At 27.7% G+C, this 27,902-nt stretch overlaps 1 protein-coding gene across 1 annotated transcript; it reads right to left on the bottom strand.

Moving 5' to 3' along the window:
• Positions 1-426: 426 nt before the first annotated feature.
• Positions 427-27,902, bottom strand: LOC129959520 (uncharacterized). The gene is made up of 4 exons (XM_056072389.1): positions 27,711-27,902; positions 11,287-11,369; positions 3,739-3,785; positions 427-2,525 (listed from the first exon to the last, which is right to left on the bottom strand). The coding sequence occupies exons 2-4, from the start codon at positions 11,318-11,320 to the stop codon at positions 1,446-1,448; spliced, it is 1,161 nt and encodes a 386-aa protein (XP_055928364.1). The 5' UTR covers positions 11,321-11,369; positions 27,711-27,902; the 3' UTR covers positions 427-1,445.

Raw genomic sequence — 27,902 nt, 5'->3', positions numbered from 1 at the left:
TAGAAAAAATAATTATTAAAGTCCAGATAAGAAATGATGTATGCTCTTAGAATAAAAATTAAATACACTTTTTAAAATAGGTTCTTGTATATAATTAAATAATTTAATAAAATAATTTAATAAATAATTTAATATTTATAATTCTGCAATCTATTTTAAGAAGGGTACAATTAAACGATGATGATTGGAGACGGTTATCCTGTAATATTAATACTTCAGATTTGTAATTATAATTTACTTCGAATATCTAATGAACCAGGGCGTGTGCGGTTTCTAAAGATTTTAATCTCAAAAGTGTAGATCTCAAACCTGATGAAAGATGATTTTCTAAAGATGTTGATCTCAAACATGTAGAGTTCAAGAATCTTAGAAAAAGACACAGACAAAAAATAATACTAAATCTATAGAAAAAAGAAAATCCACATAAAAAACAGAAAAGGATGTTTATTTCATAAAAACTCTTGGCACAAACTATATACCTTTCGGAACATATAAGATCACACATTCCAAGGACAATACATAAAGATTTAAAGTGTATGACTCATAAAATGATTTTGGTTCCTTTATTTTGCTTGGCCAAATTATGATAGAACGAATTTTTGAGGTATGTAAAACTTTTTCAACGGGCATTGCGTGAAAAAATGCTTGGATAACTATACAGTGCATCATTATATAACTTCTGGTACAGTTTCTTTTGAATTGAATGTACATTTGTTCCAAAAGGAAACAAAAACACATTCGAAGGAGAAATATAATACGAAGTTTTTTTAAGAATGAAATGACCATTGTGTAAAATGTGTAGTGTATATTAAAAACAATGTGTTCATACGTGTAGGTGCTATATTTGTATTTGAATTAATATTTTTGATGACAATCAAATCTGTACATTTTAAGTTTAATTATCTTAATGTAAGTATTTATGCAAATCGATAAATTACGCATATTAAAGTTTTCTGACAATTCATCTTTTAAAAAATCAGCAGTTTCATTATTTTGGTGCAGAATTTGTTTTAGACATTTTAGTAGTTTAAAATGAGCTTTATTTTCCTTACAAATTTTTCATTTTAACAATTTGATATAGACATTGATTAGTTATAATTCTTTTTCGAATTTTTCTTTTCAATATTTTAGAATGCTCATTGTGATTATAAAAAATTTCTTTAAAAAATCACTTGTTTCCTTTAAACAGATAAACATATTTTTTTTGTTGTCAAAACAGTCTTTTGATTTATAACAGCTTTTTTTAGTATTCTTTTGGTTTAGTCCTGTATTGTATTTATTTAATATTTAATCGCTTAGCGTTTGAATAAAGAGTTATTCATAAGCACCCTAAAGCAATTAACGTTTGGCCTTGGCACGCCGTTTTCTTACTCTTGTCATGCTAAAACATGAGATTTTATGTTTGAAATATGTAAGTGAATGCATCTGAAAATGCTCTTTCGTTATTATTCTTTGTCTGAGTTGGAAATCTTCCTTGATTTAAGAATTTTCTTTTTACTGATGACAGGTTTCTTGGTGGATTTGGGTTGATTTGGCTTTTCGAACTGGAAAAACAGGTGAGCGTTTTCGCAGGCAAATTCACCTTTTTCCCTGCATGAACCCGTTTCCTGGTCAAAAGCAGTTCCATTAGCGCAATATACTTTGTAATCCAGAACCTTGTTTTTTCCTAGCAGTACACATATGTGGAACATTTCGCAATTGCTCTCCACATCAGCATATGCTCCTCCGGGCACTTTACCTTCGCACGTGAATTCTTCGGGAGTGTGAACTTCTCTCTTGGCTCTAGCAGCACCTTCTGCATTTGCATCTCCATCTTCATATTCGTAATCATATTCATACTCATAGTTGTAGTTGGCTGTACTGGTAGACACTACAGCTCGAACAGTGGGTCTTGCTGGCAAAGCGTTAGCCACAGGTATAGTTTGGGGTGGACGAGCTGCCAATACTGGTGTTCTGAAAGCTGGAGCGGCTGGTCTTGCAGGAGCAGCTGGAGCCCGTGCAGGCTGTGGAGGAGCAGCAGAGGTTCTAGTAGGTGCCTGAGTAGTGGGAGCTTGTCCTCGGAATTGATTGCTTCCAGACCTAAATCTGGTATTTCTTGGTGGCTGAGTTGGGGCTTCTCTTGCTGGTGGTGGTGGAGGAGGAGCAGGAGTATTTCTACCTCTAGAAGAAGAGGATTGTCTTGGTGGTTGAGCTGGTTGTCGAGGTGGTGGAACATAGTTGTCATAATCAGCATCTGTGTCAGCTGGAATATCTGGAATTATTGAGGCTTCATGAAACTTCGTCAATCTGCAATCTACTCGGTCAAAGGGAGTACAGACTTTGGTAGCTTGGTTGAAAATAGTGCCATTGGGGCAGACGAAACTAATGAGAGACGGTTTATTGTTCATTCCGGGAACGCAAACATGGTAGACTTGGCAGTAGCTTTCAGCATCGGCATAATATTCTCCAATTTTTTTATTGACACAAGAGAAACTGGTTTTAGGAATTTCATGGACGTTAATGTTTGGGGCTTGCCTTTTAGCTCTCTAAAAAGGAAAAGTATTGTTACGTTTAGAAAGTGAATTTCATGGTAAAATTATTTTGCTTTGAAACATACATTAAAAATATACACATAATTGTTTGATTTTTACAGATAAAAAAGAAAAAATAAAACAGTTCATAAATTTCATTTATGAAATTATGTATTTTAATTTTGTGTTAATATCGATAGGAAATTAAATAAAAATATTTCATTTTTTAATTTAAAATTGATCAATAATTATTTTAATTAGCTAAAAGTGTCGATTTTTTTATATAGCAAATTAAATATTTTAAATTTATTATCATTCTCACAATAATTCTCGTAAAAGAAGTTCGCAGTTATGGGAAATTTCACAATAAATATTTGATTATTATTTTAAATATCGAAACTGATTTCAAATCTCATTGATGAAACAAAATGTTCTTACTTAAATACAAGTACAGAAACAAACAATTTCATCATCATTTAATTTCCCTCTTCATACTAATAAATCCTAAAAAAATTAATATAAATGATATTCACAAAGATGGTAAGATAATGAAATAATATGGAAAAATTTTGATTAGAAATTACAAATCAAATATTAATTTTTACCATGCTTGGAAAAAATTAATATCCCCTACATTTTTTTAGAACACACATTTAAATATTTCTCTATGCTCAGGCTTCAGCAAAAGTATTTTAACTTAATAACAAGTTGTAAAGTTTTTAAATTTTTTTTAAAAGAACCAGCCATGCCCATATTAGTAATACAGCCTCAAGGCAGACAGGTAAAAAGGAGGTAAGAAATGGGGCATAAAGCGAAAAATTTTTGCTTTTGGCAAAGGACGTAAGAACTTGGAGCATTTTTTGGAAAGAAATTGAGCCACATTTTTCTCACATGTAAACAAGTCCCTTTGTCAAAGCAAGTATTTTGTTTAGATATTTTCCTAGTCTAACTAGATAATACTGCAGTTTTTTCCTTCAGTCAAATCGTCTTTCTGTTCTTACTTCGAAAGTCAGTACTTGGGAAAATTTTCAGATTATTACAGGTATATTAATTTTAATATATTTCTGGATTCTATTTCCATTCCTTCTGATTTGGAGTTTTTTCTCATGGTATTTTTAAGGGTTTTATTCAAATATATTTATTAAAATACTATTCTGCATTTGATTAAATGAAAATTAGATTTCCTTAAAGCTGGCTATAATAAATATTCAGAAATGAGTCAACATACCTGTACAGTACCAGTTGCTCCTACTGCAAGAGCAAAAATAACAGCACCTAAAAAATAAATCATTATCAATAAAATATTACGAAAAGTTTTCACATCATTTCTATAAACGGAAATTTACCTGAAATTAATGTAAATGTTTGAAACAAGTCACCTGAACCCCATTCTATGCCATATAAGCTACATAAAGTCAAGAGAACGAAAAAGAATTTCTATTAAATATAAACGACGTAAAAGAATCTTTTTTTTAATCCAAGCAATTTGTTTTATTTTTGATAATGATTAACTGGAAAATTGAATGAATATATCGTCGCTTAGCAAGTAATACCATGTAATATAATTTCTCAAATTTTGCAAGAAAAAAAAAACGAATTTTTCACAATCAATAATATTTTTTTTTGCTTTGTTTTTATATCTAGTATAAAATGAAATTAGTAGTTCATACATATGTGGAAAAAAAATAGAAATATTAGTTACTTGAGAAAAATTCATTTTTTTCCTCCTCTTCTAAAATTTCTTAAATTAAGATACTTAGTATTGTTTTTTAAGTAAATTGTTAAAGAATGATTTGCAGTAGCTCTATAATCCGGGATTCGTCAATCCAGCCACTCTAGTAATCCAACGTTTTCATAAGGACGAGTGGGGAACTTTAAAGGGAAAACATATCACTGTAAGCGCATGCCCTCTTTATAAAAACTAATCAACTAGTCAGATGCAGAATTATATTTTGTACTAATTATCACATATAATAATGTTTCTTTGTATAATTTTGTATATTTAGAGCAATAACCATAGGTTTTGTTATTAAAAAGTTTCTTTTTAAAATGAACCTCCAAAAATCCGGCGCTTTTGGCTAATTTTGTGTTTTTTGGTTTGATATCTACAGACTATTGATAGATTACCTAAGATAAATATATTTTTTACCTATAGATAGAATTACACACTTTTTTATTGCAGTTTTATATTAATATAAAGTATTTCTGGAGAATAAGTTTCATTATATACAAGAGTACAAAACATATTTAAAATACTCTGAATTCCATTAGGTCATTTTAGTCGTAGAAACGAATTTTACAAAATTTATAATCTTATTTCTTAAATATTTAAAGTGACATATGTAATTCCATTACTAGTCTGTTGAGAAAAAATTGCATTACAGGGATTTCCTTATTAAATGTAATTTATTCTTCTTTAAACTATTATTTAACTTAATTATTTTCATATTTGCATAGACAGGATTTTGTAATTCATTTTGCCTCCACTTCCTGATGCAATTAAACGTTGACATTTTGTGTTCAAAAAATTTAAAACGTTGATTATTTTTTGATGATAAAATACATTTTTAATGTTTTATCTCCTTAATTATGTGTCAATTGATCAATGTAATGAGATTTGATTCCACACTGTTGGCAGCAACTGATTACGGACTTCTTTCTTTAAAAATTATAATCCTTCATTAAGCGATAACTTTCAATTCAGCTCTTGTAGCTTACAATAATTAGCTTAACTGTTTCAGCTCTTGTAGCTTACAATAAATATGTTCACAAATATTGACTTTTAAAACTACTGATATAAAATCAGTATGCTGTATAGAATGAAATGCATCGATTTTAATGCTACATCTTGTTTATGCATTCCTTTATTCTGTTAGAGAACAAAAAGATAACATATAAGTAGTTTAAATTGTCGAATACTTAATTACAATTCCCGTTGCAAAATACCTAATCAAAAATATATGAATAAAAATTAAATTCAACAAAGTTATTTTATATTAAATTAGTTCATTCTAATTTCAGAAACTTTTGCAACCTTTTAAGCTAATTTGATAAAAATATTCGAGAAAGACTTAAGTAAAATAAATACAGTCATTCTGTTGGATAAATTCTTTAATCACACGTGCATACAAACAAAGACGGTTTTCTTTCTTCTTTTTTTTACTGTAATGCTATTATGCTTTTTAAAAAACTATTTCAAGCAGCAATAAAATTTATGTTAGCCCGTTTTACGCATCTTTGCATCCATGTATGTCAATGCCTTTAGTTGTAGAATTTCACACCATTGAGGGAAGGGCTATAAAGTGCTCCAACAGAGCATGAATGTTATGGTTAGTAGACTACCTGTAACAAACCTTAATGCCTTTTAATGTCCTATTTAAACGGTATCGAAAAGAGGAAGAGAGAGAGAAGAGAAAACAAAGCAAAAAACTGTCTCCCTACAGCTTTTGACTTCCAAAACACAAAAAAATAGCTCAAGGATAACAACTTATTCTCTTGACCTTTCCTCTCGTGCATCTTTTTACATCTGGTAATCAAGGCATGTTTCCTCGGTTTGTATTCCAGCTCTTTTCATAAAATTTGCACGCAGAATGAGCATATCTCTTTGTCAAAAGTTTAAAGTTGGTACAGATACATAATTTACGAATTACTCACTATATCAATCACATAACTTGCATTTTCAAATGTCGGTTGTATTGTCGGTTCAAATGTCAAATTTGACTCCTTCGTAATAAACTTTTAACTTTGTAAACATTGAACATTGAAGAATTAAAAGTAAGAAATGTTACCAAGAAATATTTATTCTAAATGAACATGCATTACTTGTATCGGAAACAATTCAGATTTGAATTTCAAACAAGTAATTATGCGAAATTCTTGACATTATTCTTCAAGAATGTTGTAATAATGGGGTTGGTAATAGTTTCGCCACCCTTCTATGTGTCAGAAGACACGTAAAACTTTTTTCAAAACAACAAGGCGTGGTAAAAAGATGTTAATTTGAGGCTGGTCTAAAAAGGCACCATACTGTGCTTTTGTTCTTTTGGTACTTCCGATACTGCATCTCCCATGAGTTATTTTTTTATCTTCAAGTTTTTAACTATTATTTACGGGTTTATTTTCGTCTTTTTGAAGGGTTTTATTTTATTCTTTCTTTTTCTTGTCAAATCAACTAATGCATTTTATAGGAATTGCTTTTTTCCTCCTGTTGCATTCACTGCAATTATTCTTTTGCCTTTACAACATTTTTTTCTTTTTTTTCTTTGGTATTTATATTTCAACACCCATTGCAAGTATTTAAAGTTACAGTTGACTTCACCACGCATATATGCACTTCAAGTGTGAATCTTCCTAAATGTGGGTGGGGTTTCTTATTTTAGTACTTGCTGTTTACATATTACATACAAGTTTTTAAAAAGAAGTACAATAATACCGCATGATTATAATTAAAATACTTATATCTGCAGTATCCCGAACCTATACTTAAATAATCGGGCAGATAAAAAATTTCAAATTTACATTATTGAAAGGTTAAGGAATGGAATTCCGTTAAAAGAAAAGGAACTTGCAATATTTAAATCTAGGAGGAAAATAGCTCTGATAACATTATAGACGGGAAAAAATCAAAGGAAATGAATGAATGAACGCATCCAAAATGCAATTAAAAATTTTAATCTGCGCACTTAAATGAAAGACCTAAATAAGAGAACACAAATTCACTAAAATGAAATGTTAGCAAATTTTCAAACGCAGCAAAATTGAAATTTGCATAAACACCTGTCCCACATAAAAGTTTCGGAAACGCAAATGAATTTAACGATGAAATGAAATCACTTGCCAGAACGCCATTTGCATCTGAATCCGTTTTACGCAAACAGAGAAAACACAGCGACTTATTACGGGAGTTTGGTAGCCGAAAGAATTTATGGGAAAAATCAGTGAATCTACAAGAATAATATTTCAGAGTAATGCTGTCGGATTAGGCGTAACTTTATTAAAGAAGAGTTGAAATTCGGCCATTCAGTCCAGTTGAGCATGGAAACGTGTTACTTCAAACGTTGCAGATGTCACCACACCTGTAGTTGAACATCCGTGAAGCATTCATCTGGCTGTGCTCACGCGAAAAATCACAGAAACTGAATATATCGTCGAACAAAGTGTGAAAAATCCTGATGAATGATGGTTTACTTTTATTTGGCAAGATTTCTTCTTTTCAGAACTTATTTATCATATTTTGAGAACACCTTAAGCTGCTGTATTTGGTCAGAAGCAAAAGAGTAAACTTTTCAAGCTGCTGAACTTCACTTATCAAAGGTTAATGTATGCTGTGTCTCGCGCTTCATAGAACACGTTTTTTGTAATTTCAACTTTCTTCAAAGAATTTCTAACTGCAGTTCTTTAGGACCTTTTCTTTTATTATGCTGTTAATATGAATAGATGCTTAAAAGTTTTGCAGTGCCAGAATTGGAACAACTGCAATATCTAATACTTATGTAACGTCTTAAATATTATGTTGAGAGTTCCTTTCATCAAATTTTCATTTAAAATCAGTCCTTGAATTCCTAATAACTTTTTCTGACATCAGCACCTGATACTTTTAATTTAAAGAATAGTATCAAATTTAATTAAAAGAATGGTTAATTTAAAGAATGATATCAAGTATTGCATTATTTTACAGTATAAACTACTATTGGTTGTAGAGTAGACAATTTTTGGATTCCAGATTATTTATCTGCAATTAACCACATTTTTACAGCATTTTTTATACTTTTTTTATAGCGATAAATTGCGCCAGAACGACTTTCATTTGCAAAACCTTTAGCGATATTTCTTATTCCAATAATATCATAATTTGAACTTTTTCTCCATTTCATGCATAAAAGAATAAATGATTTTCAGTCATTTATTTTGTTATTCATTTCGTGTAGCTTTCAGTGTTACACTGCTCCTCGTTTTATTTAATGTTACAAAGCGATATTTTAAACTATTACGATATTTCTATTATTATTTTAGTGCACATTTCTTGAACGTGTTAAATTTAAAATTGAAATTACTCCTAGTAGTGTTGTAACTACAACTGTAATTTTAATGAACTAAAGTGCATAAATTTATGGCTTTAGTTTCTGATAAAAATTTTAGTGAACAATGCGAGAAGTAATGAGAACTAAAATTCGACATATCGATTTCTTTTATTAACATTTTTCTCAATTCAGATTAGAAATTTTGACGTTTAAAAACATCATAAATTATTATTTTTTGCAGTTTTACTGCCAAAAAAATTGAACTTTGGGAAATTTGCCGACACTTCCTGTAGTAACAACAAATGGCAAGTTGGATTCTCTAAACAAAAATTTATTTTAATAAATTTTATTTCATATAAAAATTTCAAATTTAAAGCACTGTTCACGGAAAACAACTGTAAATTCGCCATTTTTCATTTAAAAAATATTTTTAATTAATTCAGTTCTTGCAAAAAGTATTTTCAGTTTCAAAAATACAACATTTTATCATGAAAATCTTAAATAATTCTTATTAATTATACCAGCAATTGTCTGTAATAATATATTTGGTTTTCTCCTGTAGATCTGAAATTATTAGTAGATTAGTAAAAGAAAAATTCAAGAGGTAAAAAAAGAAATCTATTATAAATATGAAATTTCCTCATATTTAAATGATAAGTTCTTTCTTCTTTGCTTTAATTCTCTGTTTATCAAAAATCAAACACCATAAGTACTACAAAGCAGCGATTTTAAAATGTGATGTTACTATCATATGCAGAAACAATCTCAAAGGAAATAAAATATGTGCAACTGCAATGAAATTTAGTGTGATATCTTTTATTTAAAATTTTTCCATCGTAGTTTTGGAATTTTACCATTTAAATTAAGTAAATGAGTCACAGAGAGAAAAATAAACATTTCTTTCCTAGAAAATTGAGATAAATTGAAGGGAGAAACAGTAAAAATTTAAAAATAAATCTCTTAACATGAAATAGAAATGATTGAGTATTGTTTAATTAAGTTTTAACCATCAGTAGCTTAAGAAAGCGTTCCTTTTTTTATGAAATTTCCAAAGCAATGCTGACGTTTTCAAAGTTAAAAAATAGCATTTTCAATCTAACTTAAATTACTTCTCTCATTTTCTGTTTTGATATTTTTTCAATTATTTATTTATTCTTGATATTCGATTTGCTTGATTTAATGTCGTACTTCACAGCTTTCGCAATATTAAACTTTTTATTTGCGAGTCAAATATTTAAAGAGTAAGAGAAAAAGAGATCAATATGCAATTTGAATTATTTGAAAAGAAACATATTTCTAATTTTTTTATGTACTTTAGATGCATCAATAGTTTTGAACAATTGTGTTAAAACAAAATTCCATTATTTTAGCATTAATCAGTAAGGAACTATTGAGAAGAAAAGAGTTATTTTTTTGTGTGATTCCGATTAAAGCATCCTTTATCCATGCAACAACTTCCTGGAGCTCGTTATTTAAGACCTAGTTTTGAGTCTACTTTAAATGTAAGAAAGAAAGCGGTTAGACATAAAATTATGAATTATTCAGAACTTATAAAATAAACCAGTATATTATAAGAACATCCAAAGAATAAATTTTTTATCATTCAAAATCGAGTGACGCTTTTAGGTGAATATTAAATCTTTAGTTCATGATTTTAAAAGTCCGTATTATTTTAGCAGGTCGCATAAATATGATGAGCTTTATTCAATATTACTTTAAAACTGGTAGTTATTTATTCTAAAAACATTGCATGCGAAAATACCATAAAAAGCGAAAAAATATTAATAAATATATATAATTGCTTTCTTAAACTTGTACTGCACGTATTCATACAGGTTTCTTTGTATTTACTTTGAGGGTGTTTCTTTTTCACGTTTCATTTAGTTCTATACTTCTTTCGAACTCAAAGTAAATTATAAATAGTGTATGATTTCTCGAAGTAAATTTTCATTTAAATTAAAATTTTTGTTTAAATTAAATATTTAAAAATAAATAATATTTTACTTGAAAATAAGTAAGTGAATATTTTTTTTGTATAATAAATACTGAAATATTTACAAACAGTTTTTACATGCATTTACGGAAATGTAACAGAAATGAAAAACTTTTTTTCATAAAATTGCAAGTTTTAATCTCTGCAGAAACTCGAAAGGAATAAGTTAATAAAGACTTATTAAGTTTAAAAAAAGATTTGGATATCTTAAATTTTCTATTAATTAGGATACATGGGTTAAGCCAGTGTATTTGATAAGGCCCTGAAAATTTTTTATTCGTAACTTCGCAGAGTTTCTAAAGTCATTTTAAGGTAAAATTCTTCTCATCAAACATCATAGCATTACTAATGGAGTTTTTTTTTAAGCCACTATTATGAAAATATGCTTGAGGCAAAGGTGTGAATTGAATTAACATGAGAAAGTAAACAAAGAAAAATAAGCATAAATTAAACTGTGATCAACACATTATGACCTTGACTAGACAGTCTCAGCTAAATGTAAAATGAAGATAAATGCTATATTCAATCTATATATTTAGAAAAAGTTTGAATAATTCATGCGCAAGGCAAAATAGCATCTACGACTTTGTAAAAGATATTAAAATTCATGATTACCAAATATTTCGCCACATTTGAACTTTTTAGCAAGTTTATTGCTTTACGAGGCTATCTACCTGACCTAGCTCTTACAACTGCAATAAACTGCCTGTATATAAAAACGTAGGTCAAAGGGAAATTCGGAATAATTCATGCATTTACTTACTAATTAAAAACGACATTGTCCTATATCTTGACATGATCGATTTTTGCAGGGTCAGCCTATCAAAAGAGTTGAGATTCTCTGGCCTGAAAGGAAAAATGAAGAAATAATTAAAAGGTTAGTTAGGTTAAAAATATGCAAGACAGAATTAGAAATCTGTGGTTCAGGTCAATGCAACAGTTTCGTCTTCCATAAAGAATAAACATTTTCTAAATCTAGGTTTTTTCACATTCATCAGTGACAAAATTCTCACGTATTTCAAAACAACGATACCAGGCAAAACTTTTAAAGTTTGTTTGCTTTAGCAAAGGCAACTGCTAATTCAAAAATAATTGAATATCTTTGCTACTATTTATATATATAAATAAAAAAGGATTGCAGAGCAGATCAACAGTATCAAAGAAGGATTTTATTCTAAGAACGCTTGAGAGTAGTATAGAAATTTTAATCATAAAAACATCCTTTTTTTTAACAAAACAAAATTTTTAAACAAAATTTTAAAAATGCATACATTTTTCCCATTATGTATAATGAATTATATTTGATTTATTTTAATTACTGAATTTTTAATAATATCCACTTGTAGTATACGAATTAATAAACTATTCAAGATCCAAGCCGTATGTTGCACTTTAATATATATTTTTGTGGAATATTTAAGGGTGGAATTTCATTATCATGTTTAAAGGATCGTTTGGACTTGCTCTTATTTTCTTTCGTTTTCTTTTATTATCTCTCTTTTTTTTTTTGAGACAATGAAGAGTTTTGAAAAATTAATAAAAATGTGAAGCTGGGCAAATAATATATATATATATATATATATATATATATATATATATATATATATATATATATATATATATATATATATATATATATATATATATATATATATATATATATATATATATATATATATATATATATATATATATATATATATATATATTCCTATTCTGAATTTCCTACTCCTATTTTGAACTTTTTAGAATCTCAAATGCATCAAGACGCTAAGAGATAATTTGTAATTTCTAGAAATTAATAAAATTTAGATTGAGTGATGCTTTTAAGATGAAGAAAGAGACTACTAAAAAAAGAAAATTCAAAACGAATTACAAACAATTACCATTATTTTCAGAAATATTTCTTATATACGTTTTCGCAAAGTGCAAGTTTATTTCTAAAATAACATATTTGTTTTCATCTCCATATTTATTAAAGGTTATTCTTTATAAAGATCATTTAGTTTATCAGTTACTTAAAAAAATAGCAAAATCTGTATACATTTGACTGTAATAAATTTCATTGTTTAAAGAATACAAAACTGGAAAATTGAATTCTTTTCCAAATACTTTGATCAATGAAAGAGGAGGCATTTATTTTATTTTCCGCTACTAAATTTCTAAAGTTGGACCACTGAAGTGCATAGATTCGATTTCCTATTCTTCAAGGCCTTCTGTTGTGACTGAGTAAACAGACATAATTTAAACTCATTCTCTTGAACTGCTAAACAGAACGATAAAAATAATATCGAACTCCTCCCCACTGGTTAAGAGTTCATTGAAACAGAAATATAAGGAAAAACTATTCTGATACTGAGCACATTTTAAAAGCAATTACATTTGTCTGATTTTCAAAGCGCCACATGAACTGGAGGTTAGTTTTTTTTAGCGCTATACATACAAAAATTAAAATATAGAGAATATTTTAGCTACTAAGCATGCCGATACCACGTCGATTTAAGTAACGCATCAATAGAATACCACGCCGTGCTTGATGTAATAAAATTTTAAGAATTCTATTCTATTCTATATGATATTTTCTTTTGCACTCTATCGTTTGATAATTTTGGGTGCATTTATTTGGTTTTAATATCCTAGGAAGCGATTACCAAATAGCATCAAAAAATAACAAAGAAAGAAATATTTTAACTTAGATTTTCTTTCGTTGACCTAAAGGGCTGAAATGAGATTCTTTTGAAATTAGAATAATATTACGAAAAGAATAATAATAAATTAGAATAATATTACGAAAAGAATAATAATAAATTAGAATAATATATACTTCTCCTAAAATATATATTACGAATCATATTTATAAGTATTTCAGTGTCAAATGGTAAGCTCATTGTAAAGCTACCATCGAATTGCTAATATTTAAAATTATTCTTTATATTTATACAGAAAAGTTTCAAACAATTCGTATTCGACTTTCTTGGATTTTGTTCTGAAATCATATTTATCTTACTAAATTCATTATTTAGTAAGATAAATATGAAATAAATATAGCTGGCATATAACTGAGCTTTCGTGCATCAATGCTAAATAAATCAATTAGTATATCATTCATTAGGTATTCGGCACACTATGAACAGAATGCCAGTAGCAGTTTACAACTATTAAATAAAAAGAATTATCCTGTAATGGTAAGTGGTACAGACAAGCGATTTGACCTCATAAAGATAATCACCTCATTACACTGGAAAATCCCAACGGTGGGTGTAATACTGCTTTTGGCTACATAATCCTTTTCATGTGATTAAGCAATAAATAAAAAAACACAAGTTCATGAAATGTATTGAAAATGATCAATCTTTATGAAGGACAATTTCATCATGAAGTAAAACGGTCTTTTTAAAAGAACATGGCGTTCTAAAATTATTCCTAGGCAAGTAAGTCATCCCATTTCATTAATAAATGCAAATATACATAAATACAAATCTCCCACGTTTTACAAAAACATAAATACAAATCTCTCCACGGGTTTCATTATGCCAGTTAACAGTTCATGACAACTGATATGCATATCGAAAGAACTTTTTTACCCAACCTACCTGTCTTTGCTATGCTTCACAACAAACACTTGGCTCGAATCCAAGCCATAAATCAGCATTGAATCCAATTTTACCTTCAAAAGGTGTAAATCTGACTTTCAAATGATCTTCGATTTTAAAATATGTCAAGTGATTCACTGTTGTTTGATGTTAAAAAGATAATAATTAAAGCATGTGTTGACAGCAAAGAAGGAATGCGGAGATAGAAAGAGAATATGAAAGATTTCCTTTCTTGAAAAGCAGTATTAAGGAGATAAAACGTTCTCCTAATAAGCTCTAGTGCTCTCCAAAAGCTAAATAAAAAATCAGCGAAATAAAACGTTCTGAACAATTTTTAATACTTCTTTTAAGGGATCATCTCAAAATAATTTGAAAACAAAAGCGAATGATTTCTTTATGTTTGATGCATAAAAATGATATTCATAAAATTTAGCATTTTGTTGTCTCCACAGAAATTTTTAGATGGATATAGTTAAATATATCAACTATATTCGGGTACAAATATAAAGAAGGACTTTTAAGATTCATTAGCTAAATTGAAGTTTTCGGATGAAAATTAAACTTGGCCTTCAATTTTATGCCTGTCTTACTTACAAAATACTTTACAATTTTATTGTAAATTCGTATAATTTAAACGTATTTTGGATAAAATAATCTAGTTAAATGGGTGAGTAAAATTCAATGTACACTTATGCAATTCAAAATTTAATGTAAACTTATACAATTCATAAAAATAGAGGCATTTAAAAAAAAAAAAAAAAAGGTAGGTGAAATGCGTGTTGTTTAAAAACCCATTAATTTATATGTAACTTTCTCTTTAACTTCTTGAGCGTAGATGATAAATAATATTTGTAATCTAAGCGCTTTTGTGACAATTAATCCTCTTACTAGAAACTTTAATCCATTTTTTAACCATTTTTGCAGTGTTGACAATAATACAAACTGGATTTAGTTGTTTACAAAAAGAAATCTACAACTTATATTTCTAAGTAGATATTTTTTAATAATGTTTTTAAAATTTAAGAAAAACAATTAAAACAACTTAGAACAACATTTTATTTCCATATTATCTTTAAACCTATCTGTCATTACTATTAAGTAAAAATCCTTGTTAGAAAATTCAATGAACTCAAAAACGTTTGTATCTATCATTTTTATTGTTCACTGTGCTGAATTAAACTCACAATCATTTGAATAAAACCTTTTCAATTTTTATTAATTAATGTAATAAATTATTGTCTTTTATTCATTTTTATTAATAAATTACTCATTTTTATTCATCAGGTCTTTGAGCGTCAATCACGACCTTGGTACTAACGCTCAGTCCCCACAGGGCGTGATCTTGGAATTGTTGAAAATCTCGACCTTGTACTCCAAGTCCCACGTCAAACCAATGATCTTCTACGCGAACACTAAGTCCTTCAGGCTCGTGACATTTAATTTCACGTGTTTGTTCCTGACGAACAAGGATATCTAGTTCACCACTATTGTCCCAGAGCAACGCAAATAAGTCAAAAACAGAAACATTGTGTCCTCCCAAAGGGGAATAATTTGCATTCCTTAAATGCACTGCATTTCCACTCATGATATCATGTCTAGCTTACCGCCCTTTTTCCATTTACTAATCACCGAAATGCATCGACGTTGTTGTTTCTAAGTTATTAACCTCAGATTGTTAGAACATAACGGAATCCGCAAGTAACAAGGTGAGAAATGCAATCAAGGTCTTTCAGTAAAATAAAAGCAACTAAATGTGCCCTACATATTTCTTGAAGGACTTTATGTTCACCATTGTCTGTTATACTCCCAACTGTGAGTCTTAGATAGAGTAATAATAGCTCTTACATTATCCCTTAAATGACGTAATCGTGGCATTCTTTAATCCAAGACGCATTGTTTTACATTTCAAAGTCGGATTTCGAACTAGTATTTGTAAAAAAGATGAAGGGCATGAAAAAATATGTTATTAAAGATACATTTCTGATGCATTGATACGGTTCTATCAACTTGAAACTTCTACATTTATAGCAAGAAGCAATCTTTAAGAGAACAGCAATAATAAATAATAACTACCATGTAAAAAGTTAAGAAAATAACGTTAAAAAACTTTAAATTAAGGATAAGTATTTCTAAATAACAAAATGCTATACAATATACAAAGACCGAACTAATGTATTAAATGAACATCTCATAACATCAGTATGTATATCTAATGCATATACATGTATGTATATACAATATGTATATCCAATTAAGTTTTTGGAAAAATCGCAAAGTTTCCAAATCCTGTTTCAAAGTTTCCTGAAATCATTAATTATTATGATTATTCATCGAATAAAATTCGGTCGTATATTAAATTTTCATAATCTTAAGCAAATCTTTGTTATTAAAAATATAAGGAAGACATTTATTCTTCTTTTGTATTGCTGCTGTATTTCGTTATGCTTCTTTCTGTTGAATATGAAAAGCTTCCATCTTCTGTCTTAAACTCCGGATTTTCTGAAAATAATCTCATATATTAGTTCCAATTTTCCTATTGTTAGGATGTTCCCTATTATGAAGAACTTTAAATATGAGAAAATGTTTTATAAGTAATGAGATTCTCGCTTCTCTGGTGGTAATAATATGATTAGCGCATATTCTGTTCCCTAATGGGGGCTATTATGCATTGATCACAAAGCATGAAATAATGGTTAGTGCATATTCTGTTCCTAATGGGGGCTATTATGCATCCACCATAAAACATAAAATAATGGCTAGTATATTTCTGTTCCTAATGGGGGCTATTACCATAAAGCATGAAATAATACTATTCTCAGCGCCCGAATCATTCGACTTCCCCAGAATCCAAAGCTGGACAGGGTAACTCATTATGATTATTGTTAAGAGGAGAAATTGCATTATTTAATATATTTTATTTGAAAGTTATATTTGTTATTATATTTTTGCTATAATTGATGAGGCAAGATCAGAAATTAAATGAATACTTTAGTATTTATTAATGATTATGAATTTCTGACTGATGAATTATTTAATAGTAAATCAAAGTTCAAAACTGTACTTGTTGATTTTTTTTCTGTGAATTTCACATTTCAACAATGTTATTCAGTACCTTTATCGACCATGATTTAATTTAATACATAAATTTAAAATATCAATTGAAGAAAATTCAGAATTTCATTTAGTTTCTTATTTAATATGATAAGTAGAATATTATTCTCTCGCTAGTATTGGCCGAAGCACGACATGAAAAACTTATCTTGTTTTCAAATACATTACAAAAAGTTATACGTCATTTTAATATTCGTCAGTAAAATATGCCAATTAAAACGTACAAAAAACTCATTTCTATGACAAATATCAACTCCAGTTTTTTTTAAAATAAAATTTGTTCCATCTGAGTAGCTCTGATTAAATTCCAAAGCTTTTTTCCATTGGAAAGACACTTGATTCATTTTCGTAAAAATAACTTTTCCGCATTTAAAAAGATATTAAATATTTGAATAATGACACTTCCTTCAAGTTGGTTTTTCTGTGTCAATAGATAAGAATGTGCTCACCGTAATCTCATTTTTAAACTACTTTTGAAAACGAGATTACGGTTAGCTTTTTTATTTTATTTTTGTAATTATCAATACTTGAACCGAGCAGCAAAATCAAGAGCAAACAATAAAAAATGCGACAGAAATCTAATTGGATCAGCCGGTTTTTTTTTTTTTTTTTTTTTTTTGTACAATGCAAGTCACTAGAGCTTTAACTTTCTCCCCGTCATTGTATCTTTCCTCGAGCTACTTTCTACTGATTCTTCGGAGAAACCAGTCAGTGTTAACCCTGAAACCGGCTCCAGACTATCCCCGGAAGAGGAAATTCACATTACGGGTCAGTCGAAAGCTTCATCGCTTTTACTCCAAAACAAACCTGTCTACGTTAACCTGTTCTCATTTCTAAAAAACTTTCACATTGCCACAATTAGGTGTCGCTTAAATGCCATACCATGACCCGCCCAGTAGTAAGACACGGGAACACCCGCTTTTTATTTGAAATTCGAAAAGGCCCAGGTTTGGTTAATGTTCGGAATTTGAGTCAGGTAACCCAAGTTAGATAAATCATACAAATATGAAGTCATTAATGCATGAAACTCAAATCGCTTATATAACTAGATTTTCGTTTGTTCATTTTATTTAAGTTTCAATTAAATACAATATTGCATCATTTTATTTAAGTTTCAATTAAATACAATATTGAATCATTTTATTTAAGTTTCAGCTAAATACAATACCATAGACGTCCGAGTAGAAAGAAATTGTTTGGTGTTATTTTTTATTTGAAATTCGAAAAGGATTATACATGTCGATTTTTAGTTCGGATAACCTAGATTTTGACGAACTGCTCAACATAAGATCATTAAAAACTATTGGCAAAACTAAATTCCGATTGCTTGAATTTTCTCTTCACTTTTAAGAGACACTTTTAGTCTTATTTTAAAGATAATCCAGTTTTTTTCTCAGTAGTGCAAAAGGTATGTATCAATTTTAATTTTAAGATCAAAAATCCCTTTAGCTATATATGCTTATAGATACATCAGCTTTCAGAGTTCAGCTGAGAAAACGTTAGAAATATTATAGTAGAATCAATTATCTTCTTTTCAAAATAATTTTTAGCAAGAATTTGGAAGTTTTCTCTTGATAAATTCAAATTTTAAAATGCTTGATATATTTTGGAACTAAAATATATTTCATGTAAATTTTCTTTTACAAAATATCATAAGTTTTCATTTATTAATGAAAGCTTACGGATTTAGGATGAGATACCAGGCGAATTATAAAAGAGCTGTTACTCATTCAATTATTTGTTATTCTCATCTGTTTCTAAGTAGAAGCTTATAAGGTATATGGGAAAGCATAAATAAGTTTTGCTTCATTAACTGAAATCTTATAATTTAATAAATAAAAATATAAAAATGCTTTTTATATACCAGAATTAGTACTATATACACTTATCTATTATTTATGCTTGTACAGAATTAGCGAATTACATACTTATTAAAGGGACAAGAGATTTCTCTGTGAAATAATACAATATAATTGAAAACTTCTATGAATTGTTAGCGAATTAATAATACAAATTTACAGCCTTAATGCAGTTCAGTATTTACATTTCTTTTAAAGTTATGTTCCATAAACTAGCATATAAAATTATTATTCCTTGATTCCATATAAACGTATATGTATTATTGAAAACAAGTGTAAATTATACAATGTATCAAATATATATATATATATAAATAATATAAATAAATTAAAGACATTTAGTTATTATTCGCTTTAGCATTACTAAAAAATATTTGTTAAGAAAAAAATAAACTATGAGTTTAAATAGAAAGAAAATATAAATCAATAAATTAAATTAGAAAGACCTAAAAATTTAACAACAAACAGGATTTGAGAAATTCGATAATCATCTATGTTTTTTCCTTAATCCCATATTATTTGAATTTTAAAGTACTTTTGTTCATAATTTATTATTTCAAAGCAAAATTCATAAGAATATATATATAAAAAAATTTCTTACTACGTTATGTTGTCATACTTATACAGAGAGCTCTATATGTATAAAAGCTCTTATTTATGTGGAGTTAAAAAATTACAAACATTCAATAGCCAGAATCTCAAAATATAAGCATAGACGAAAAAAAAACATAAGCATTAACAATACTTTTATGCCCCCTTCATATTTTATGAATATGACATGATAATAGCTTAAAATTGTGATATTTACTAAATCAGTTTCAAGTATCATAAATAAAGCGAAAAATAAAACAGAAACTGAAAAATATATGCCTTATTTTTCTGTTTATGTTGAGTTGCAATTGATGGAATTAAAAAAAAGATTCCATGATCATCCATATTTCAAAAATCAATTACAAGAAAAGGCTCAAAATTAAAAACTTCCGAAAAAAATAAACAGAATTTCCAAAAGTATAATAGTTTAATAATATATACATAAAGCCAATAGCGCATAGTCAAAAGCTCGTAAAATTATTTCTAGGGTATATACTGCATATGTCAAAAGAAAAAAATAACTAAAACTTACTTAAAATTTATTATAAAGTGAATTAAGCTTTCAAAACAATTGCAAAAATCAAAGGAAACCTCGTTCTGGTAAAAAAACAAGTATCATGGTTAAATTGTTGTGCTTGCGAGTGAAAACTATAAAGGTAAAACTTATCATTTCTTAAAACTTTGAAGAATCAGTTTTAAATGCTTTGTGAAAGTTTCAATATCAAAAGAGCTGCAACTTTTAGATCAGACCTCAGAAATTTCTTACAAATCTTGTGAGCACATATTTTTATAAAATAAAAATCTCACCATAAATAGAAAGGAAAAAGCAATTTGCAATATCATATATCACGAACATTATTACTTAGCAATGTGATGCTTTGACAACAAAATTCTTAATTTTGTGCTATATACTATTCGATTATCAAACAAAATATAAATTATATTAGATTTTTCAATGCTATACGATCATCATTACTGTCAAAATGAGTATTCTATAAAGAGAAAACTACTGACATCACGGAATTAATTTCATGCCTTGCATGTTTCGATAGTATTCCAAAAGTAAGATGAATATACTTGGTGGATTTTTATAATGCTGTGAAACGATATAAGTCATGCCGAAAATTTAATTGATTCTGGATATCATAAAATAAGGTAATCGTAAAAAATTAAGCCGACACTGCAAAGAAAAAAGAAATTATTTTTACTACAAAGAAAAGGTTTGATTTTTTTTTTTTTTTGCTAAATCTTTATAACTTACAGTTTCCGTCAATCAAAGAAAGATATTATTCCATGTGCGTTAATAGAAACAGAAGAAAATGCATATCTGTTTAGCGTATAAATTATATTTTCCTAACTCTACGTATAGACTTTCAAAAAATATTTGAAAGTTTTCGAAGAATACTTGTTTTTTCTAAGAAAAGAAATAGGAGCATTAATTTTTTTTTCAGTTTGGTACATAAATTTTCAAAAAATAAATACTTGTTCATTGATCACTTAAAATTATATATCTGAAATAAATTTCAAAAATTTGACCTGTGACAATACTAAGCGAAAAAATCTTACTAAGCTTATTTTAAATAATCCACTTCAAACTATTCTGCTGCACATCTTAGTTATTGGGATATTAAGATAAAAGTCATAAAATAAATAAGATGATAATACTCATTTGCAACGTTGTCTAATGATATATCTGAAGACAAAATCTAGTTGAAGAATAAATGTGTCGGTCTCAAGATCAAATTTATCTATATGAAAAATAAATCTATGAATTTGAAGAACAAATCTATTTGAATAGTAAATCGATCTAGTTGAATCCAATTGAAGAATAAATGTGTTTCTCACAAGATGGTTGCTCTATTCAAAAATGAAGCAAATATTTCTAAATTTTTGTTTCGTTTTACAAGTGCATAATATTTCATTATTTTACTGATATGATATTTTTCTCATCCCTTTAATATTTCAAAAATGAAAGATATGGTGTCAGTAGGTAGCTGACAAGTGGATTTATATACTAGCCAAACTGGTACTCGAGCCAGGGTGATGTCGCTTACTGGTTTGACCTTTCCTATGGACCCGTAAAATAACTAATGATAAAAATGTGAAGACCTGGATTTCTCTTCTTTTGACAGAATTCCTTGCTTTCTGTACAGGAAGATTCTTGTCAGGAATAGTAAACATGGGTGAAAATGAGCAATTAAGAGGTGACACAAATGGGGTTCATCGCTCTCTGAATAAGTATGCATATTGTTCCCATAACTTGGAACTGTCTTTTCTTTTATTTTACTATTTTAACCCTTTCCTGGGACGTTTTTTTTTTTTTTTTCTTCTTTTAAATTCCTCCCATTTTTTGTGTCTTATTATCATTTAAACAATAGCACTTAAGGAAATATATTTTTATTCATTCAAATTTTATCTTTAAATTTAAATTTTAGGGGTGGGAAGTATACTTCCTATGGAACCATTTACGGTTCCATAGGAAGGTTACGGTTACCATCAGAATTCAATTCAATGGAGATTTTTTGTCGTGGAAAGATGAGAAGCATGTTGCAAATGCACATGGGTGCTTCATCTTATGCAGACATGCAGCTGGCCCTGTTTTCTTGGGCATTTGTGCTATATTTCCTATATCGTCTATAATTCTAAACCAACTTTGGTATATGATCCCCCACTCTAGTTAAGCACACATTATCCAGAACCGCCCATTTTTTATTGTTTGGGAGCTAATAGGATAGTCTTTCGTTTTACTTGAAGATCATTCCTTTTACCTATCCATTTATTAGCTGATGATCTAATGCTATACGGAATGTTAGCTGGTCTAAACTTCTGCTTCTTTTGCTAATTCGGCACGATATAAAACTATTTAAGGTGTAAAAGTAAATAAGAAAGTAAAAGATACGATGTCACTATTCTTCAGATCTTCTTTCTATTTGGTACCTTTCTTTTCTTTGATCGAAGACATCAATCTTCCCATGATATCGTTGTATATAGTGACATATTCTGAGCAAGATACTTCTCTTTTAATACCATCCTTTTTTGTCTGCTTTACAGATGTCATAATTGCTGGGTTATGCACAGTAGTCAACAAAGTAATAGTCTTATTGTCTATCTACTTTATTGTAGTAAAACCTTCCTTGATTAGGAACATTGATTCACTTCTTTGCAGTTTGTGGAAATTACTGTTCACAACGATACAATAGCTAGGCCAATATATGATAGTATTATTTATCACAGGTCATGTAGGGCCATATGATAGTATAATTTACTGCAGGTCCCAATGCCCATGGAAAGGTTAAACTGAGCATGCATAATGTTTCAAAATGAAAATGTCGTGTAGTTTTCAGGATGAAAAGATTCTTTCATGCAATATAAAATATCGTTCAACTGATCCCAGTTTTATTTTTTTATTTGTTAATATTTGGCACATTTTGTTTAGATTATAAATTGTTAAATTAATATATTAACACATGCTTTCAATCATTTCTTAACAAAAAACATTTGATGTTTTTATTTAGATCGTAGATTGCTAAATCAATATGTTTAAAATTTCTGCGATTTTTTATTCTTAGTAAAAATTTATATCTTGTTCTACTTGTAATCCATATTAATAACTTTTTTATTCCTATTATTGAATTCATAGTAATGATATTAGTTAGAATGACCATACACAATGATTACAAAATAGAGATAATCTAAATGTTTATTTTACGAAATATTTTTAAAATATCTACTAGAAGCCAAGAAATAATTCAATCATGATGTTTTGCATGCATAAAGAATTAACGCAATAAGTAAAAGTGTGAATGTCACATTAAGTAAGTCTACAGCAATGCACGTAAAAGAAGCATTTGTTGAATGAAAGTATGCTGTTTCTTAATTACCTTATCAGACAATGACCTTAATCTTTATTTAAAGGTTAATTAATGTTTGTGTTTAGGAATCTTTTCGGAATGGGAAAAAATATCTTTACATTTTCTTAATTACTTATTTTCAACTGTAAAAACACTTAATTTCAATTAATGCGCGAGATATATTTTTAAGAAAAATTATAGCAATTCAACGAATCTATTCTATTTAATGTATTCAAAAAAGAGTAATTTATATTGATTTAAATTAACTCTCACGATATTATTTATTTGTTTCTTATTCAAGATCCGAATAAAATGTAAATTTCAAAAAGCGAAGAATTTTCTAAAGAAGGTCATTAAATAAAAAAAATCCAAACAGATAAACAATTTAACGAAGTTCAAATAAAAATTCCTTACTCAAAACCTTATAAATCATGGTAGCCATTGCTTAATATGTGCAATTAATTATATACTTGGATAAGAGTTGACATTCTAAATACGCAACATTAAATTTGTGATATAGCATGTGTATAAAAGATTTTTCGATTATTCACTACACATAAATATTTTTTTAAAAAATATTTTCTTTTCTAAAAAATTTTTCGTAAACCTATTATACAGAGGAGTCACTTCACAAAATAAATAGTTCCTTTTGGTTATACAACAAAAGAGCGTGACTGCTGTAAAAAAAATTTTAAAAAGAAAAAAACCTCGACCTTAACACATAGCGAGACCAAAACGTTCCACATTGTCAACTTGCTACGGTTCACTTCAGTTATACGAGTAATTTATGATACGAGCAATTCGATATTGCAAATGTTCAGGAAACAATGATGGAATTTTCTACATCTGAATCGGAGAAATTTTAAATAATCCACATCTTTATGTTAAACACCAAAGGATCAAAATTCAGATGCATTTTTTTAACTGAATAAGGATATTAGTGGATTTTAATGAATTCCCTCACAGATTAATATCTTAGAACGAGTACGTAAGTAGCGACAAAATATTCTTAAGGATCATTATTCTTTTATCAGTTAAGCCTTAAGAATTCACTTTCAAGTTCATCATTTGAATAGTGATTTGAAAACAAAATCCATATTTGTAAGAGGATAATTCTTAAGTATATTTAAAATAAAGTTACCTATGAATGATATAAGAAAAAAAAAGTGTTCTACTTCTGAAGTTGAAATTGTTTTTTTTTTAATAATATAATCCTCTTATACTTTAAACATATGAGATAGATTCGCTGGTAATACATGAAACGATATAAAGATAAATATCTTTTATAACTGATAAAGTAGGGATTTATTGCACTGTTATGGTAAAGAACTGTTTATTCCAAACATATAAACAAATATTCCATTAGTTTTGACTAGTCTTAGAATATTTCGATATTGTATATGAATGATTTTAAAATGTTTTTATATTAAATATTCGCAATTGCAAAAGCCTGACGTTGTCTGCCAAACCAAGTGCAAATGTAAAATTACGTATTTTAAACAATTATAAAATCTTTTGTAGACGAAGCCTTCAAGAATTCAAAATAATAATTCATAAATAATTATGATTTTTTTCAAATTAAATTATTTGAAACTTTTTATTTTGCTGAATGAAGTGAAATGCATATCATAAAAATTTTAAATTTTTAAAATAATGTTATGATTATACAACTATTTTTATAAAAACTTTTTTCAATAACTTTTATCTCTTAACGATGCTACATTAAATGTGTTTCTAAGAGCCTTTTTATTTCAAAGAGGAATATTGAACCAAATTTTTTTTAGAAATAAAAAATGGAAATCCTATCCGTTAGGAAATTTTTAAATATTGTTTTGAGCAAGAATATTAATAAAAACGGATATTGTATTTCATTGACCTGAATTTCAAACTGTTTCTCTCATAATTCGTTATAACAACTAAATAAATCTATGCAATAAAGCTCTTTGAAATCTTTTATACAATGCTTACTTTCTCCTTAATCCAATTTTTTTAAAAAAACATACTAACAAATTATCTAGGATATTTATGAGTTTCTTGACTGTAGGTGTATTTATTGATTAAAGACACAGATTTCAATGAGTGGATTAAAGAAATACCAAGTAACGCAAAGATTTTGTGCAACAATTTGATAGCAACGTAAAAATCCAAAAAAAAATTTTTTTACATATCTAAAAATTTCTAACACAATATTTTAATGGATATAATATGTATATCCCTCATAGTTAAAAAAAAAGATTCAAGATTTCAACATGAGATTTGGATATTTTTTATTTTTATTAATGGAATTAAGGAAACATTGCAGTAAGTAAAGTTAAAGCCTCTCAAAATGTGTAATAACATAAAACTCAATCAAACATAACAATATAAAACTTCATCAAAATAATATAATTATATTTTAAATTTTGGATGGTTAAAATAATCGATTTGAATAATTATGATTAAAAATTGCATGAAACTTTATTAATTAGGGTTCTATTTTTCTTCAGTTTTTTTCACATTTTCTTCTTTTTTTATAACGTTTTTTAAATAATTATTCAGTGTAAAAAAAAAACGATTTTCTTCTAATACGAACATAACGTGATTTACATAAATTAAGTTAAACTAATGTCGTATTCTTCCTTTACCTTCGTTATACATGACAGCATGTTTTATCGCAAGTGACTAGTATGGTTTTTATATGAAGTGTTTTCTTGAATATGATGATTATTTACAGTTGAAATTTTAATGCAGTTTTAAAAAAGGGAAAAAAATTAAATTCTTTTTTAAAATGTTACATTTTTAGGGGGAAGCTATGTTTTTTAAATTATTCTAAATGGATTCGAATAGTTTGAAATTAATATAGAATGATCAGTACAGTCATTTTTATAAAATAAATTGAATGCTTAGTATAAAAAAACCAAGTTCTAAAGAATGAATGCTTAAAAAAGACGATTAATAGAATTATTGAAATCTTTCTTCAATAAATTCAAAAGTACCATGAAAACAATTTGTAAAATCAGCAGTTGGCAAATAGAAATAGCGTTAGCATTATCAATGACTTGTTAAAAAATTTTTAACTACTTAAATTAGAGATATTTACATTTAAACTAATTGGCTAGAATATAGGATGTATACTTATTGCTAAGTCGTGAAATTGCTCTATTATTCCCTTTAATTCGGTATAATAGTTTTAAAATGCTTTTAATGGAATCAGCAACTATCAATCACACATCGTTAAATCATTAATAAAAAATATTCTTATTCTTTGAACTGAAATCGATGTGTATTTAAAATTAATAAAGCTATCACTCCTATTTTGACATTATTATAATCGCTTGTTTATATATATATATATTAAATTTTAATAAATATAAAATATTTGAATATACTTTGTAAAGAAAATGCTTTGTAAATGAACTTTATGGGTTCATTTTTAATAACATATGAACATTACATTAACTAGTCTTTTAATATATGAGCTTCCATTTTCATTTAATTATTTATCACATGTTAAAACAACAAAATTGTATATTTTAAATATTTTATCACGAATTAAAAAAATTACTAAGCATAAAATATTATTCTTAAATTCTGGGGAAAAGATAGCATCATTCAATAAAAGTATCCATTCATTTAAAAACACCCAGTATGTTTTAAAGAAAATTGCCTGTATCACATATATACAAGGGAAGCTGTTACTTTTTTCTAGCATTTGTTCGATTTTATTTTTTGAAAAATTATAGAATATTAATTCCAAACTATTTATTTTTATTTAAAATTAAATTGAATTTTAAATTTTAATTTAATTAAAATTTAATTAAAATTTTAATTTAATTAAAATTTATATTTATTTTAAATTAAATTAAATTTTATTTTATTTAAAATCTTTTTTTAAAAAAATATTACGATAGATGAGAAAATATTGAAATTGCCCATTTAAAAAATGTAAAAATGAGATATAATAATTTTTTCATTGCTTTATTGAGTGAGGTCTGCTTTAACCATTTACAAAATATGAAAAATTTTAAGACTATAATTACATTTCAGGAAATGCATTAAACGCTTTTCCAGTCAATAAAAGCAAAAAATGCCAAAGCCAATTAGTAATACATTCAAACGTTTTCCATTTGAAACGATTTCTTTTCATATATATTTAGCCCAACAATCCCTCCTCCATATCTCATAAGCGAAAGTGCGACTTACTTTTTCTGAAAAATAAATCCGAAAACGATACGGAATGCCTCCAAGCCAATCTGGACTTGATGAATGAACCGGCACTTGCTCTAAGACGAAAAATTAGTTCGTACAAAGTCTTATAAAGATCCTTAAAGTAGGTCAGTCCCACCTTCTTTTGAACCAGCAACGTTAGAGCGCATTTGATTCCTTCTTGACTTG

Source organism: Argiope bruennichi, chromosome X1, assembly GCF_947563725.1.
Source record: "Argiope bruennichi chromosome X1, qqArgBrue1.1, whole genome shotgun sequence".
Taxonomy (NCBI): Eukaryota; Metazoa; Arthropoda; class Arachnida; order Araneae; family Araneidae; genus Argiope; species Argiope bruennichi.
Note: the sequence above shows the minus strand (reverse complement) of the source record. Positions and strands in the feature narration are given on the sequence as shown.

Excerpts from the sequence above, each read along its gene's own strand:
- LOC129959520 (XM_056072389.1), bottom strand. The coding sequence starts at position 11,320 with ATGTCAAGATATAGGACAATGTCGTTTTTAATTA. Across the intron at positions 3,786-11,286 it reads GACAATGTCGTTTTTAATTA|GTGCTGTTATTTTTGCTCTT; the intron begins GTAAGTAAATGC and ends TTTATTTTTTAG. Across the intron at positions 2,526-3,738 it reads GAGCAACTGGTACTGTACAG|AGAGCTAAAAGGCAAGCCCC; the intron begins GTATGTTGACTC and ends TTTCCTTTTTAG.